Source organism: Bubalus bubalis, chromosome 5, assembly GCF_019923935.1.
Source record: "Bubalus bubalis isolate 160015118507 breed Murrah chromosome 5, NDDB_SH_1, whole genome shotgun sequence".
NCBI classification, from domain to species: domain Eukaryota; kingdom Metazoa; phylum Chordata; class Mammalia; order Artiodactyla; family Bovidae; genus Bubalus; species Bubalus bubalis.
The window spans coordinates 3,317,731-3,333,971 of NC_059161.1; the positions used below are offsets into that span (position 1 = coordinate 3,317,731).

At 40.4% G+C, this 16,241-nt stretch overlaps 1 protein-coding gene across 4 annotated transcripts in view; it reads right to left on the reverse strand.

Moving 5' to 3' along the window:
* Positions 1–2,048: 2,048 nt before the first annotated feature.
* The window catches only part of PTPRC (protein tyrosine phosphatase receptor type C), a 130,997-nt gene continuing 116,804 nt past the window's right edge, over positions 2,049–16,241 (reverse strand). For all 4 annotated transcript variants that reach the window (XM_044942636.2, XM_044942635.2, XM_044942634.2 and 1 more), the window contains 7 exons: positions 13,105–13,195; positions 11,741–11,874; positions 10,184–10,318; positions 7,593–7,715; positions 7,195–7,373; positions 5,509–5,644; positions 2,049–3,151 (listed from right to left, as the gene is read on the reverse strand). In XM_044942636.2, coding sequence (XP_044798571.2) covers positions 2,876–3,151; positions 5,509–5,644; positions 7,195–7,373; positions 7,593–7,715; positions 10,184–10,318; positions 11,741–11,874; positions 13,105–13,195 — 1,074 coding nt within the window. In that variant the 3' untranslated portion in view covers positions 2,049–2,875. The remainder of the gene's footprint in view (positions 3,152–5,508; positions 5,645–7,194; positions 7,374–7,592; positions 7,716–10,183; positions 10,319–11,740; positions 11,875–13,104; positions 13,196–16,241) is intronic.

The window sequence follows — 16,241 nt, forward strand, 5'->3', positions numbered from 1 at the left end:
AAGAGGTTTGCAAAAGACGCGTCTTTCCTGTTGACTCAGATGGTAAAGAATCCACCTGCAAAGCAAAAGACCTGGGTTTGAGCCCTGGGTGGGGAAGATCCTCTGGAGAAGGGAATGGCTACCCACTTCAGTATTCTTGCCTGGGGAAATCCGTGAACAGAAGAGCCTGGCGAGCTATAGTCCATGGGGTCACAAAAAGTCAGGCAGGACTGAGCAACCAACACTTTACAAAAGAAGGACTATAGAAAATGGACCTTTAGCAGAATAAATCTTTTCACCTGAAATAGGAAATGAAAAAAATCACAAATTTGAGCATATCTTTTGAAGAACCTTTAGACCCTTCCAACTGTAAAATTTGTGTAAGAGAATGAAAGCATAGCCTTTTCTACTCATTTTAACAGATAGTCTTTTCCTTTGAAGTTGTGCATTTTGAAGGTCTTTATATCAAGAGATTTGTTGCAATTAGCCAGGGCAATTACCACCCACTTTCTTGGACCTAATAGAGTGCTATGAGAACATTTTATAACAAATCTCCAGAGTAAATTAAAAACTAAATTAAAAAGATCAGTTCTAATTAGTTATAAGAAATAACAAGCTTCATATGCAATGTTTTAGCAAGAACAAAAATAGATATGAAAGTATCACTGTGTAAGTATTAGAGTTCTAAAAGCCATCTAGATCACCCACAATGCAGGCAGAGTCTTTACTGTCTGAGCCACTGGTGAAGCCCTGTTAAGTATTACACTTCTGAGTAAAAGCTAAAAGCTTACATGTAAAAAATTCATTGCAAAGACATTCAGCTAATATTTCACACAGTTTTATCTTTGCTTAAAGATGTTAAAATGTATATTTCTTTTCTGCAAAGATTCAGTTTTCATAGTAAAATGTTAACGTCTTAGGAGTAATGAACCTTCTGTCTGCCCACTCCCCCAGCTCATCCTTTACTGCAACTTCTCATGTGCAGAAGAAAAACATGTTTCTAGTTTGCTTCTGTTAAACTACTGATAAGAGAAATTACTATTGCTCTATTATTTAAGAATTTATTTTGTGTCTTCTCAAAAGGATGGACTCAAGTGGAAAATACACATTTAAACACACAACGTTCACATTTTGAAGATGTCACTTGCAGCTGAAATCTCTAAAAATAAAAATAAAAAAACTCTAAATTTTACCTATACCATAGCATAAATGGCAACTGATCAAGTTTCTATTAAAGAAACTGAGGTACCGAGTTTGAATGAAAGAAGTGAAGGCCAGTTTTCTTTCTTTCTGGAGCTCATAGCTGCTGACTCCTAAAACCTCTTTTTTCATTAGTAACTAAACAATGTAAATTAGAAACTTGCTTCATTCTAAAATACTTCTCCTAAGTTAATGGCACAGTACTATAAAATAAGGTAAATATTTATTTTTAATTTTGTGTGTATAGTAATAAAAGAAATAGAAGGCTGAACGTAAGACAAATGTGAGTTGAATGGAAAACAACTGAATATGCATAGTTGACACACTTAAACTTAGTCAAGAGACTGAAAATGTAGAAAACCACGCCAACTCAGAGGCAGTTGGTGACTAATGTAATAAGCTCATGTGTAATTCAATAAAAAGGGTTTTGTTTGTTACCTTTTCTTGCATTTTTTCAGGTCCCAAACAATTATTAGACTATAGATCTTTTATAAATGAGATCTATAAAGCTGTTACACAAATGTTAACTGCAAAAAGCCTATATTTTAATACATGCTTACATAGTTCATATATGAAACATGTGACACAATACATTATATACAAGAAAAGGTAATAGTTGAATTTTATTGTGGTTGCTGTTACCAATTCATGGTAAAAAGTAGTCTAAATATTTGAGAAATTCAGAGTAAATGCATTTCAGTGAGACAAGAACAAACTTAACCATGAAAAATATGCATGTGCAATATTATATACCTCCTATCAATGTCTTATTCCATAAAAATAGGTATGTTAGGCTTCATATGTAAATATTTAGCACAAATACATTCTAATGACTCTACTTTTGTCCTAGGGATTGAACACACATTACATTTATTTAAAGATGTTTATTGAAGCTCAATTGTAGCAAACACATCATTTTGGGTCAAAAGTATCAAGCAATAAATTTCACATATTATACAGAGAATAATCTGTGCTTCAAAATTATAAACTCCACATGAAGATAACAAGATAGGCTTTCTTGAAATTTTAAATTAGATTAAATAAGCCTGAAATATTGGACTAAATGCTAACATATGGAATATAAGATTTCCAAATGTTAATTTAGTTAACTGTCCCGCAGTACACACATTCTATTTTTATGTCTATTTCTGGAAGTAAAATAGGAAACCATAAGATGTATTTCAGCAGGACAAGGAGGCCATCTTGAGGTCATTCTAGAAATGTACATGTCCTTCTTACTGGCAGCACACACACAATTTATGATTTTAAAAAAATAGAGCCTTTGAGCAAAGTTAATATTTCTAGTATAAAATACTGTCATTTTTCTTCAAAACCAAAATGGCAAAGTTTCTCAGAACATTTAGATTTACTTGAAAGCATCCTCTAACTCCTCCCCCATATCTGTCTGTTTCTGCCTCTTTCTCTTTCACACACACACACACACAAAGAGTACAAACAAGCTGCTTCTTGCTGGATGATAGAGATGGATAAAACTTAAAATAAGCATAAGACTGTACAAAAATGCTCCAGCAAAACTGTCTTAAATATTTTTCTACAGGTGTAAAACAAAAGTTTCCCGCAAACCCCGGTCCACGCCCTTCATGAATCCACTGTGTATCTATTTTGCCTCTCTAGTTCTAGAAAAGTAGAGACAACCTTGAATCCGGGGTTTGGAGCTGCCCCGCGTCTGTCTTTCCTATGCACTCTGAGTTAAAACGGGACTCGCGGGACCATTGGCAGCATGCTCCGGCCCCTCAGCACCTTCCGTGGGTTTGGCACCTCCAGCCTCTTTGTCTCCTTCGGGAGTCTTCTCCAGGGCCTCCGGGGGGCTTGTGCAGTTAGCATCCGGCTTAGCTTTGTCCACCTCGTTATCAATCTCAACCTTATCTTCTGGATGCTTGCTTTTCTTTACTTGTCCATTCTGGGCGGGATAGGCGCCAGCAATGACGTCATACAGAAATTGGTATTGCTCCTAGCAAAGGGAAGAAGCCAGGGATTACACAAAAGAGGTTTATGTCCTTTTTTCTTTTTTTTTGTTAACATCAGATGAAAATGAACAAGACTTAATCATTTACTTGTGGAGGACTCTGGGTAACAAAACTATTCCTGTGTGTTTTCATAAAAAGATTGTTTTAAATGACTCACTCTCCTTAGGGTTCTAAAGGACTGACTGCAAGGCAGTCTTCAGGACTGATCTTGTAGCCATGCCAAATCGGTGTTCGGTCCCCTCTCAGGCCATAAGGGGGTATCTCGTTCCTAAGCTTTTGCAAAGGAACCCATCTTGGATGCCCATTCTTTTGGTTCATGCCTACATATCACATGGCATCCGATCCAGAGTCTGCAGGAAGCCAGTCTGAGCCCCTTAGGTTAAATTCAGTGCCCTCATTCGTGTTCTAGTGATCTCTCCATCATTTCACTCATATGTTCAGTCAATCGTGTCCGACTCTTTGCGACCCCATGGACTGTAGCCCACCAGGCTCGTCAGTCCACAGAACTTTCTAGGCAGGAATGGAGAAGAAATGGGTAGCCATGTCCTTCTCCAGGGGATCTTCCTGACCCAGGGATCAGACCCAGATCTCTTGCATCTCCTGCACTGCAGGCGGACTCTACCACCGCACCACCTAATAATTTCTCTGGCCTTTCACTTATGGCATCGCTTAGTATAGGTCTGCCTTTTCCTCACACTGAACAGTGAGTATCTTAATGGCAAAAGCACACAGCAGGCACTCAGTACACTTTTAACATCAATACATGCAAGGTCAAGGTCATGCTCAAGTAAGAGCTGCCAGTGTTTGAGTGAGTGGTTAAGTCTGCATTGTGATGAGTGACTGACTCCCAGACCATCATCCGTGTCACTACACTTCAGACACAACTTGGGTGGATTAGGACAAGGCTCATTCAACAGCCTCTCTGTACCCATGAAACAGAGCAGGAGCCTGTGGTCCTCATCCCCCGACCCCAGTCCTCTGCTCGCCCTTGGTCTGTGGAATAACCTTAGTCAAAGAAGAAGTTTAATCAGAGAAAAGAGAAACAAAGGAGAACAGTCAAAGGAGACGAAATAGCAACAGTTTAGTCATTAAGCGTAGTCAAGGACCTTCAGTTCCTCTTCAAGGGCTGTAGATCATACTCCGAGCCGTATCCTGTGAGCTGTCTTATAGACAGTGAAACCCCCACCAGGTGGAGAAGTTAACTACAGGATAACTGGACTGTAGCCATAACAGAAGCTGCCACAATTCTGAGAATTGGCCTCAGAGAAACGGGAAGAAACCAACCATGGAACTGAAGACTCACTGCACTTAAAACAGTCAAGACGATGCTGGTCAGACCACCGATGACCAATCTGAAGATGACCGTGAGAGCTGACTGTGCTGTGTCTGCATGCAGTCCCCACCCTGGTCTATAAAAGCTGTTGCCCGCTGATTGTCAGTGGAGTGGGGGAGCCGGCTTTGGACAGGCGTCCACGTCCCCGCTGCTCCGGGTGCCAGCATCCAAGATAAAGCACTTTCCTTCCTACCAGCCCAGCCTCTTTATTGCATCTGAGTGGCGAGCTGCCAGACCCCTTTTTCAGTTGCATCCATACCTCTTGGGTAACTGACTTTGCAGGCCCTTTGGACAAAAGGTGAGTTTATCCCACCCCTACACCTGAGCTGGCCTTGTGGCCTGTTCAGGTAACAAAATGCAGAAGAAAACACATCCCAGTCCCAAGCCTGGGCCCCAGGGGTCTCACTCTGCAGGAACTCCGCTGCCTTTATGGGAACACGTCTGGACCAGAAGAGACACATGATCCACGCACCCCTGTTGCCATAGCTAAATGCCAGCCAACTGCCAGCCCAGGGGCACTCAAGGTCCCTTCGGACAAGCCAACTCCCAGTGGACACACCAGCGACAGCAGACACACGAGGGAGCCTGGTCCAGGCTGGCTGAGCCTGGTGTGAGCGGCAGGACTATTCAACTGAGCAAACAGATGATTGCACTATAATAAACGTCACCTTTCTTCAGTCTCTAAATGCCGGGCGGTCTGTGGCGCAGCAACACAAACTGATACAAGATTGCAAGTGGAGGGATGGGGGATTCATGAGCTTTAAGAAAAGTGTTCTTCATGAACCACCACCAGGCATCGCTGGCAAACTCCCATTAGGTCTCTTATTTATACTGATAACAATCCAAAGTGAACCATCATGTAAAATGCGATTTTAAAAGAGAAGACTAGAAAAGTAAACAGAAGAGAAGTAACAGAAAGGAGAGGATGAGAGGAGGGGGAGGGGCAGAAAGAGAGAGAAGAAGTGAAAAGGGGAAAAGACGTTAAAAGCACCGGGGCGGTGCACTTACGAAGGTGGGGACCATTCCTGGCCGAGCTCTGCGGAGCGACTTCACAGCTTGAAACACGTCTATCACTTCCTCTGTGTCAGCGCTTTCCAAGAGGTTGAACAACGCGCAAAATATTCCTGTTTGCTGAGATCCATCTCTATAAAAGAAAGAAAAGATTAAAAAGAATTCTACAGTTTATGGAGAAAGTGATATTGGGATAAAAATCAAAAGACAGAGAGAAGAATACATTCTTTGCTTCAGGTTTACTGTAATTACTTTATTCCCGTCTCTTAAGAGCAGAACGTTTCTGCTAAATGCATGTTTTATGCAAACTTTCTCAACCTGGGAATATAATAATCCTTTAGTTTAAAAACTTACACTTTAAAAATATACTTTCTCCTGTTTAGTACTTTACTAATTACCATGCACTTTAATTTACATATGAAGTTGTTAAGACACATATCATAAAGCCAATTTGACTGAAATTTAGGGAAGATAAAGGCATGGCTAGAAACTGATGAATCCAGAAAAACTGGACCTGATGCCCTGTAAATTACTAAACCACGTACTTTCTCTCCTCTTGCTGCCCCTCTAGTGCTTTTTTTTTTTTTCTCACAAACGTTAACAATTCTGCACTAATAGAAAAAGGATACCTAGTTAAGTTACTCACTAAGGAGAGGGCAGCCAAATCACTTATCAAACTGTGAGAGGCATGCTGCATTATAATAAAAATTCTATTTAGAGAATATTATTGGAAGGTTTTTGATGTACATAACCAAGGAATGTACAGTAGGTATTCATCTGTCCCCTAAGACACACATACAGTTTTAAATACTACACTTCCCTTCTTTAGTTTTCTTTCCATGTAAATTTTACCTTTGAAAACTCAAATAAATGCCAAAAAGTAGTATTTGTTTAAGGGCTTGGTTGTAGTGTATGTAATTTTAATAATAATAATGAGGCTTTCTCAAAAAGCCTCATTTCTTTTAAGCACTTCCCTAGTTTTACGTTTCTCATCTTACTTTACTATTTTAATTTCTAATTTAGTGTAACATTTTATGTAAATAGTTTATATCATGCATCCTTCTTTCAAACCTCTTATTTAAGGTGGAGACCTATCACAGATGAAACTTAAGGGCCTGCATAACATAAATTAAATAAAATCAAGTATTATTATGTATATTATTAAAATCTTTGCCTTTGGGGCTCTATTTAGGGAGTGAAGTGATGGGTTTCAAATCAAAGTTGCTAAGCATAAGATTTTGGTTAATAAATAAGATATGTGTATTGGAGGCAAAACAATCCAGAGTCCTCTGGATTCTACTGACAACTAATAGAGTGGCTCAATGCACTTGTAAAGGCAGAAACAAAATGTAACGTCGACCCATCCATCTGTCCACGCGCGCTTCCATCCATCCATTCATTCACTCAGGACAGGTCACATTCTGGGCTCAGCATTAGCGCTGATTCAGGGATTACATACCCCTGGTATTAAGGGGCGCATAACCTCATATCCCTGCACTAAAATATAGTCATTTCTACTGCATTTCCACAACACTTGCGCTGCTGGAACACGTGGGAGAGACGTGTTCCACTGCAGTCATGCATTTTTATCTATTAGGAGAAATCGCCTTTAATAGGAGGTGTGAGCCAAGAGGTCAAGCAGGACGCTGGGTTTTAGAACATATCCCGTGAAACCCCACTGACCTGCAGTGGATGAGAAGAGGCACATTCCTGTGATATTTATTCCCTTCGGCAGAATTCTTCTTGGGAAGTTTTTGTTTGAGATTCTGGATCATCAAGACCAGTTCTTTGGGTTCTGCGGGCAGCTCGTCCCCATTCCAGTTATTAAATTGGTACTGGTACACCGTTCGGGGATCTTTCCTCTAAAACCAGGGGAAGGAACATGAATTCAAGGGAGAAACTCAGCCCATTCGATAAGCTGATTATTGCTTTTCCCTCCCAGTTACTTCCATTTAAATCATTAAAAAAGTTCATCCTGAAAACATATAGAGAATTGCTTCACTCTCACAGAGCAATGCATCTTAATTTTTCAACCAGGTCAATTACACCAAAGACGCATACTCCTGAAATTGAGTGTGTACCTTGGAATGTCTCAGTTCAAACGCACGGACGGTATACGCTGAAGATTTGTTGGTGTCCTTCATGTGAACTTCCACATCTCCGTAGGTTTGCTTTCCTTCCTCCCAGTACTGAGCACAGGCTTCCTAGATGAGAAAGAACGTGGTTCAGCATCAGCTGCCCAAGGGCTCTGTTCGCCTGTCAACGCGCTCAGAGAGCCACCGCTCTCATCTCGACTTTGACTCCGTCCTCTTTCTCTCTCTTCTTCACTCTGCTCTGTTGAATGTGAAATGACTAACTGTGTTGTCAAACTGAGTTCTCTTCATAAAAATCTAAAACCTATTGGCAGTATTCTGGACATCCATCCAACAGATATATGGTGCTGCCTCATGCAAGGAACCCAGGGAGAGCCAAGGTGCCCAGCACACCACGGGCACAGCTCTGCCACCCCAGGCTAGGTCTCAGCTTTGCTTTTCCCACCTTTCCATGCCTCACCACCACCTTTTCAAAAAGGATGGACTGGGCTGATGTTGTCATCACCCCTCCAAGAACTTAGGTCTCCCTGTCCCTCCAGGGGTCCGGCGGGAAAGAGACCGCATCTTTAGAAGCTTCATCTGTATCTTGTCTGTGTCAGCTGGCTATCTGAGGAAAAGGTCAGACTGACGAACACATGGATCACAGAAGTACTTGCTCCTTCCTCAAATGATTTCCACTAACTACAGATCCACAGTTGCTGACCACGTTAGGCATTCCTGTCTGAAGTCCTGTTCCATTCCCTGGCTTTCCCAATTTAGGTGAAGGAAAAGATTACTAGAATCCCATGCCTTAAAAGAAAAAAAAAACATAAAATAGCTAGTGGGGAGCTGCTGTATAACACAGGGAGCTCAGCTCGGTGCCCTGTGATGACCGACACAGTGGACAGCAGGTAGGCATAGAGGCTCAGGAAGAGGATATGTGTGTCCTTACAGCTGATGCACGTCGCAGAGCAGAAACGAATGCAACACGGTAAAGCAATTCTCCTCCAGCTAAAGTTTTTGAAAAGAAACAAATGGAAAATGAAAAAAAGAAAAACATAAAAATAAAGGAAAAAAAAAACCTATTTTCTATGCACAAGGGTAGGGGAGAAGGGAAAAGAGAGAGAGAAAAAGAATACATATAGGATAACTGCATACTGGTGAGAACATTCATTAAATAAGCTTTAGCATATGTCAGATACAGTGTTAGGTGGTAAAGACTAAGATGTACTGCCAGGAAGATCTTGATAACTTGTGGTATTAAGAAAAGGCTCACATATATGTAACAGGCATTAGGCAGAAGATCAAATTAGGTCCGAGGTTCACCTACAACCTTAGAATTCTATGACAGTAACTCTTACATGGATACAAAGAAGACGGGATTAAGATACGGTTTTCAGGAGTTTTGTCTCTCTAGAAGATAGGATCAAAATGGGAAGAGAGGGCACGTCTAGATGTCAGAAAATTAACGCTCGCTGAGGAGAGCACAGGCGCTGCGTTAAGATTCTGTCAGTAACTCTACTTGTCCAGAGCGGACACTGTGGAAAACGTAAAAGCTGAGCATATGGCAAGATACACTGGGCCTGATTACTGATGGTCTTAAATGTCAGACCAAAGAGGTGGGTTTCTATCCTGCAAAAAAAAAAAAAAAAAAAAAAAAATAGAATAAAGATGTGGCTGTTGTGTGCATGTGTGGTAAAAGTCACATAAAATAAAACGTAGTATCCTAACCATATCTAACTGCACAGTTCAACTTGTTAGGCAGCTCTCACCATCATCCATCTCCCCAACTTTTCATTTTCCTAAATTGAAACTCTGTCCCCACTGAACACTGAGTCTCCACTCACCTCCCCACCTCCTACACCCACCCCAGCCCCTGGCACCGACCAGCATGCTTTCTGACTCTACGATGTGACTCTTCGAGGTGCCTCGTTCAAGCGGCATCAAGCAGTGTCTGTCTGTACCTACTGCATCCTTCCCTGGTGACTCTGACGGTAAAGAATCCGCCTGCAGTACGGGAGACCCGGGTTTGATCCCTGGGTCGAGAAGATCCCCTGGAGAAGGGAATGACCACCCACTCCAGTATTCTTGCCTGGGAAATCCATGGACAGGAGACTGGCGGGCCAAAGTCCACGGGGTTGCAAAGAGTCGGACACTCTCACTGCATACTGGAATGCATTTTTAAGTTCGACTCAATGCATGTCCTGCAAACAAACTGCACCTTCTTTTTCCCCTTGTGCTATACAGCAGGCTCTCAGCTGCTATACAGCAGGTTCTCAGCAGCCCCCTGCTTACACGGTCCGCCGTGTTTAGCAGAGGGAGGCTGGGGGTTGCTGTGCATTATTAGACAATCGATCTGTGAACAGTGGGCAGAGCTGGCGGGGGCTGGGGGAGGCAAACAGGAGGAATGGTCAGAACCCAGGTGAAAACTCTGGAGGCCAGCACGTGGATGGAAAACGGGGAGAATGAACAAATGGAACCGTGTGACAGTGGATCAAAGGGACTGGGATACAGAGATCCATCCAGTAAGTGATCCAAGAAGGAAGGATCAGATTTTATGACAGAAAGACCCAAAAGAGGAGATTCTCAAACGCACAAACCTTGTCTCCACTCTTCAGTTCTGTCAGCATAACGATCACCCTGACTTTTCTTTGGAAGACCATCTGCCAGAAGTCACCAATGGTCTCTTTCAGCGGTCCCTGAGCCGCGATCATCACTTCAGGTTTCCAGTAACTCTTTCAACAAAGCAAAAATTGAGACCCGGTTACTGCTGCTGGTGAGGGAATAGTGGGTTCTTAAAACAACCATGTGGAAAGACAGTCACTTAATTTGATCTCAGTGCTGTTACATAAAAATATTAAGATTCTTCGGTCCCATCCTGTGATGAACCATAATGGAAAAGAACATAATAAAGAAAGTGTGTGTATATATATGTATGTATGTATAATTGAATCACTTTGCTGTACAGCACAAATTAACACAACATTGTAAAGCAACTATACTTCAGTCTTTTAAAACAGTGACAAACAGATTCTTAGGTCCAAAAAACAATGTGATGTCTCTATAAAAGATATTAGTTAATGATAATACTTGGCTACTAAAGTAAAATCAAGTTTAGAAGATATTACTTTAGAAATCTAACAAATTTTTCCCTCCAAAAATACCATTTTTTCCTTTGAAGAGCTTAATGTGATTATTTTTTTAAAAAGCATAAGCATTTCAAAATTGCCTTCATCATGTCTCTAATTTATGTTTATATATTCTTCTGCTAGGAACCCCTGGTAGCTCAGCTGGTAAAGAATCTGCTGGCCTGCAGTGCAGGAGACTCCAAATCAATTCCTGGGTTGGGAAGATCCCCCGGAGAAGGGATAGGTTACCCACTCCAGGATTCTTGAGCTTCCTGGTAGCTCAGAATTAGCCTACAATGCAGGAAACCTACATTCAATCCCTGGGTCAGGGAAGATCCCCTGGAGGAGAGCATGGCAACCCACTCCAGTATTCTTGCCTGGGGAATCCCCATGGACAGGGGAACCTGGTGGGCTACAGTCCATGGGGTTGGAAAGAGACAGACACGATTGAGCAACTTAGCTCAGACAGCATTCTTCTATCTTAGAACTAATATTCTATGAATATGTATTTTAAGAAAATTGGGAAAAGAAATAAACTCAGTGAATATGCAAGAAGTATTTACTGAATTACGTAAAGTTCCTTGCTTGAATTCTCAGTATACTAAAAAAAAAAAAAAAAAATGGTATGTGACACAGACTCACTTAAATATTCAGAAAATCTGAATGAAAAGTTTTTAACCATACAAATAAGCAAACTTGGATCTGCTTGCAATATGGGTATCTGAGTATATGTAAACATTTTCAAATATCTGTTTTTGCTGAATTTCATTATTTTTCAAATTATATTATAGTCATATTTGCCATAAATTGTAACTAATAGTATTGTTTTTTATCAACTCATTAGGTTTTGATGTCTAAGTATTGCAATAAGTTAAGATATAGTATTAAAAATGGAAACTTTCACATCAGTGAATACATAGATATGGTCAAGCTCACCCTTCTTTTATAAAATCACTTAGTGCATGGCCGTAAGAACATATGCATATGTCTTAGAGGTGGGCCTCGGGCTTGGGAATGGTGAGGACTTACCATGACAAAGGAGGCATTGATGTACCCGCTTATCTCCTCCAGGTCGCTGTCCTCATCAGAGGACTCATCTGAATCTTGCTCACTCTCCTTGCTCGTTTCCAGCTCATGTTTCAGTGCCACTCTGTTAAAGTCATCTGTGCAAAATAAAAATAAAATTTAAATTTGATTTAAAAAATAAATAAATCTCTGCTTGACTGTCACGTGGAAACTAGAAAGTCGTTTTAAAGTGACAGATTGCGTTATGTATACTTATTGATCTACATGGAATGAGATCCTGTTCCATTCTCATTGATTAACAAATTATTTTTTAAACTCTAATGGAAAGGCAATCGATCCCAAGAAAGTCCCAGGAAAAAACATAGGACATAACTCTGTCATAATGTTCCATATGATTATTCAATATTTGATACATCTACTTTAGTTTTCCATGAAATAGCATCAATCTGATGGATAAAAGTTTTAAAAATACATCTGTAAGTTAATAAAATACATACCTTAGGTAAAACCTAATTTTTCAATTATATCTTATTAACAGTAAATTAGCAATCTTAATTAAATGAGTATCTCAAATAAATAATTATTTTATCGAGGAAAGTATTTAGTCCATAATTTCTAGCTGTTACTCAATTTCTTAAATTTAGAATAACCTCATCAAAGGATCTGATTAGTTATATCACCATCAATTTCATATTTTAAACTACATTCATAAGGACCACTTCAGAAATTAACTAGGTCAACCCTGCATTGATCCAATTTATAAGGTCGTCTATCTTAGGCTATATTTTCTCCATGTTAGTTTTAGTGTATGAATATTTATTTAGCAACTGAATAAAATTATAGTTGTATAGGTACGGTGCTATCAATATACTTAAATAGCAAAAGATGCATGTTTTGTCCTATTAAACATGATGATCAAGAGTTTATAGTATATTTCCTGCCTACTTTTAACCTCCCTGAGGTAAGGATAGGATAAACAGAAAACATAAAGGGAACAAAAAGATGTAATTTTGCTACTTGGCAATTACCCTGGAGTAAATAACTGCAATAAACCAAAGATGAGAGAAAACCTGTAAAGAGAACTTGGCCTTTCCCCAGCTTAAAAGGTTACATCTTTCTGAAAACTCATTTCTGAACTAATTGATAAAAAGAAAACACTGAATACCGTCTGTCCTCCAAATTCCATTGTCAATGTCTGGGGTTCAATTTGTTGTATTTGCTACAAGTAAATTTAAATAACCTATAACTAGTCTCTGCTGTCAAGCAAATGTTGAAAAGTTGCTTCCCAAAGGTTTGTGTCTATGTCTCACATTAAGCAAATTCAAAGAACTTCACTATGATACAAAAGATAAAAATAAACTGCATACATGGAATGATTTTAGAATTCCTGTTTTTACTCTTATTTTCTTCTTGGTTCCCAATATGCTGTGTCCTCCAGCTCCTATAAGAAGGAAGTCTCTGAAAGAAAGAAACAGAAAGGAAACACCTTTTAAAATGTAATGACTGGTTTAGTTTATTACTGCAGCATAAAGTGTTCTCTAAAGAAAAGAATTTCATTAAGTTTTGTGAAATTTGCATACATTCCTTAAGGTCCCAATTTTTAAGTTTGTCCCTGATCTTTTTTTTTAAACTATTCAGGTCTTAAGTACTTTGACATGGTGAATTTGAACATATACAATTATATAACAGAATATGTTTCCCAGTGAAGAGGTGCTAGACAGTAAAAAAGTATGGTTTGATCTTTTATAAGTTAAAAGCACTGCACAGATATTGGCCATTCTCCATATGGCAAAAACAATGTTAAATTATTTTAAAGGACCCAAAGTCAATTCTCCTCCAGGGTAAAACGTGCACAGATGACTCGGCTCATGCTTTGCATAATCAACATTTCATTTCTTTAAGCACTCCAGACTCTTCCCCTCTCCCTCCTGGTGGCTAATCAGTTGGCAAAAGCTGTCATATGTCTGGGTGAAGCTCTCAAATCCTGCATTTCTCTCCTCCTGCTTAGGACAATCACTTTCATTTCTCACTTGAAAACATCAACAGTCTCTTTGCTGGCCTCTTTACCTTCAATCTCACTTGCTCTAATCCTTCTAGAACACAACAGGGCACGTTCCTCTCAGGTTTCTGGCAGCTTCCCGTGCTTGTCAGGAAGGACCCAACATCTATCTGCACCGCTCAGGAAGCCTCTCGGGAGGCGGCCCCGACCGTCTGCAGCCTCACCTCCTGAAGGGCCCTCTGCGCTGCAGCCAAACCAACTCCTCCACCTTTCGATGGGGCCAAGCACCCTTTAATTCTCGGGAGACTCACAGGTGTGTTTTCTGCCTGGACTACCCATGTCCCTTTTTGTCACTCTGCTAACTTCTACTTGCCCTTTAGATATCTGTTCAAAGGTCAGTTTCTACCGGAAGATCTCCCTGCCTGCAGCCTTTTCTTCCTAATAAATAACTTAAACAAATATCTTTCAAGTGGATAAACAGCCTAAACTGAGGGAGCTCAACATGCACAGTTGAGTACCATTATACACACAGTTACACACACTCAGTTATACACACTCAGTGGAAAAGACCCTGATGCTGGGAAAGATTAAGGGCAGGAGGAGAAGGGGACGACAGAGGATGAGATGGTTGGATGGCATCACCAACTAATGGACATGAGTTTGGGCAAGCTATGAGAGTTGGTAAAGGTCAGAGAAGCCTGGTATGCTACAGTCCACAGAGGTACAAAGAGCTGGACATGACTGAGAGACTGGACAACAACATCAATACAGATATGTGTGTGCACATGTATATACACATGTATATATATTATGAACACATTTAGAAAAACTATGGTGTCTTCTTTCAAAGTCAATACAGCACTTTGTTCCAAACCACACTCATGTCTTCACCTCCTATAATTTTCCTCCAATCTTCAGCCATCCACAGTCTCCTCTCCACTTTTGTAGATAGGTTTCATTCCAAAAATTGCATCACTTTAGAAGTTATGATTTCCACCATACCTGCTATGGAAAGTTGCCTCCATTGTTCCCAGCCATTTATTCTAGCACCTCCAATTCAGTAATCTGCAATCCTATCAAAACCTTTAACATACTGCTTTTATGACTTTCTCATTGTACCGCATGTCTTTCTGTGGCTCACACGCTCTTTACTGACTACCCTGAATTATTCACCTGCAAGCACCCTCAGCCCCTTCACCTCCCAACTTTCGATTGGTCACTTTAAAATATCCTAGATGTGGTTACCCCAACTGCACACAGCCTCTAACCTCAACGTTACTGCAGGAAACAAAAACAAAAAAACAACTGGCTGACTCTCTTGGAAAATCCATGACCATAAATTTCGAAAGATCCAACAGTAATTTCTGGCCACCCCACTCCCTTCACCTGGGAGACTGCTTTCCTTCTCTGATAGAACTATTTCAAATCATTTTCTCTTTCTTGAGCATGAACTCTTCTTTGCCACTCACTTCTGCCCCACCCCCAAACTCTCAGCCAAGGATCTGACTTCATATGCTCTTAAGAAAGACGAGGCAATTAGACAGGAACTGCCTCAATGTCCCATCACTAATCCACCAGCCAACCTCCATCTCTACCCTCATTTTCTGCCTCCCTTTCTGCCTAGCTGGAATAATTTCACCGTTTCTATCAGAGCTATGGTTACCACCTGTGTGGATCACACTCACTAGCCACTTCCACACACAAATCACTTTGACTCTTGTGCTTAGAAGCACAGGCTCAATCATATTTGCTCAAAGAATCTACCCTTTCTTTTAGTGACTTTACATATGAATTTTTATTTCAAACAGTGTCTGTGTATATGGAGTATAGCAGAGTTAGTGAATTAAATGCAGTAGAAAGAGCAAGAATAAGAAAACACCCCTTACTGAAGACCAAGCTGGTAGTCTGCTGGTTTTTCCATCATAGTACAGTCTTCAGGTTGGATCATGTTACTTGGTGACTATCTCAAGTCCTACCCCAGTCCCACTCTGATCCAAACCATTAAATGACTCTGCATCTGATTAAAAGCACGTTCCTGGTCTTGTTGTGATAACATCTGAATTGACCAGTTTGGTAGTTCACACACAGATTCGATAAACTGAAAATTACAAGTGAAAGAGAAAGGTAACAAAACCTTTGTGACGGCTGAACAACCTGGAGATAGCTACACCAACTCTCTGAAATGGGTGAGCCACGTCCTAGGGCAGTTTTAGAGTAATTGCCCAATAAATAGGTTAGGACACACGTATTTACCCTTCAGTTTCTGTCTACCGGCTCCAGCCAGTTCCCGTTCCTAAGTCGTCATAAACTCCTATAATTATTTCCTTTACAAACCAAAACCAGATGCAGTTGTTAAAGGTGAGATGTTACGCTGCCTTTGGCGGGCCGATTTTGTGGTTCTATACTATTATTTTGACACTTTATTTTACACCAGGTTAATGAGGAATGGTTAACATGTTGGCCACAGAGTCAGATGTCTAGATTTAAACAAGTTTCCTACATAAC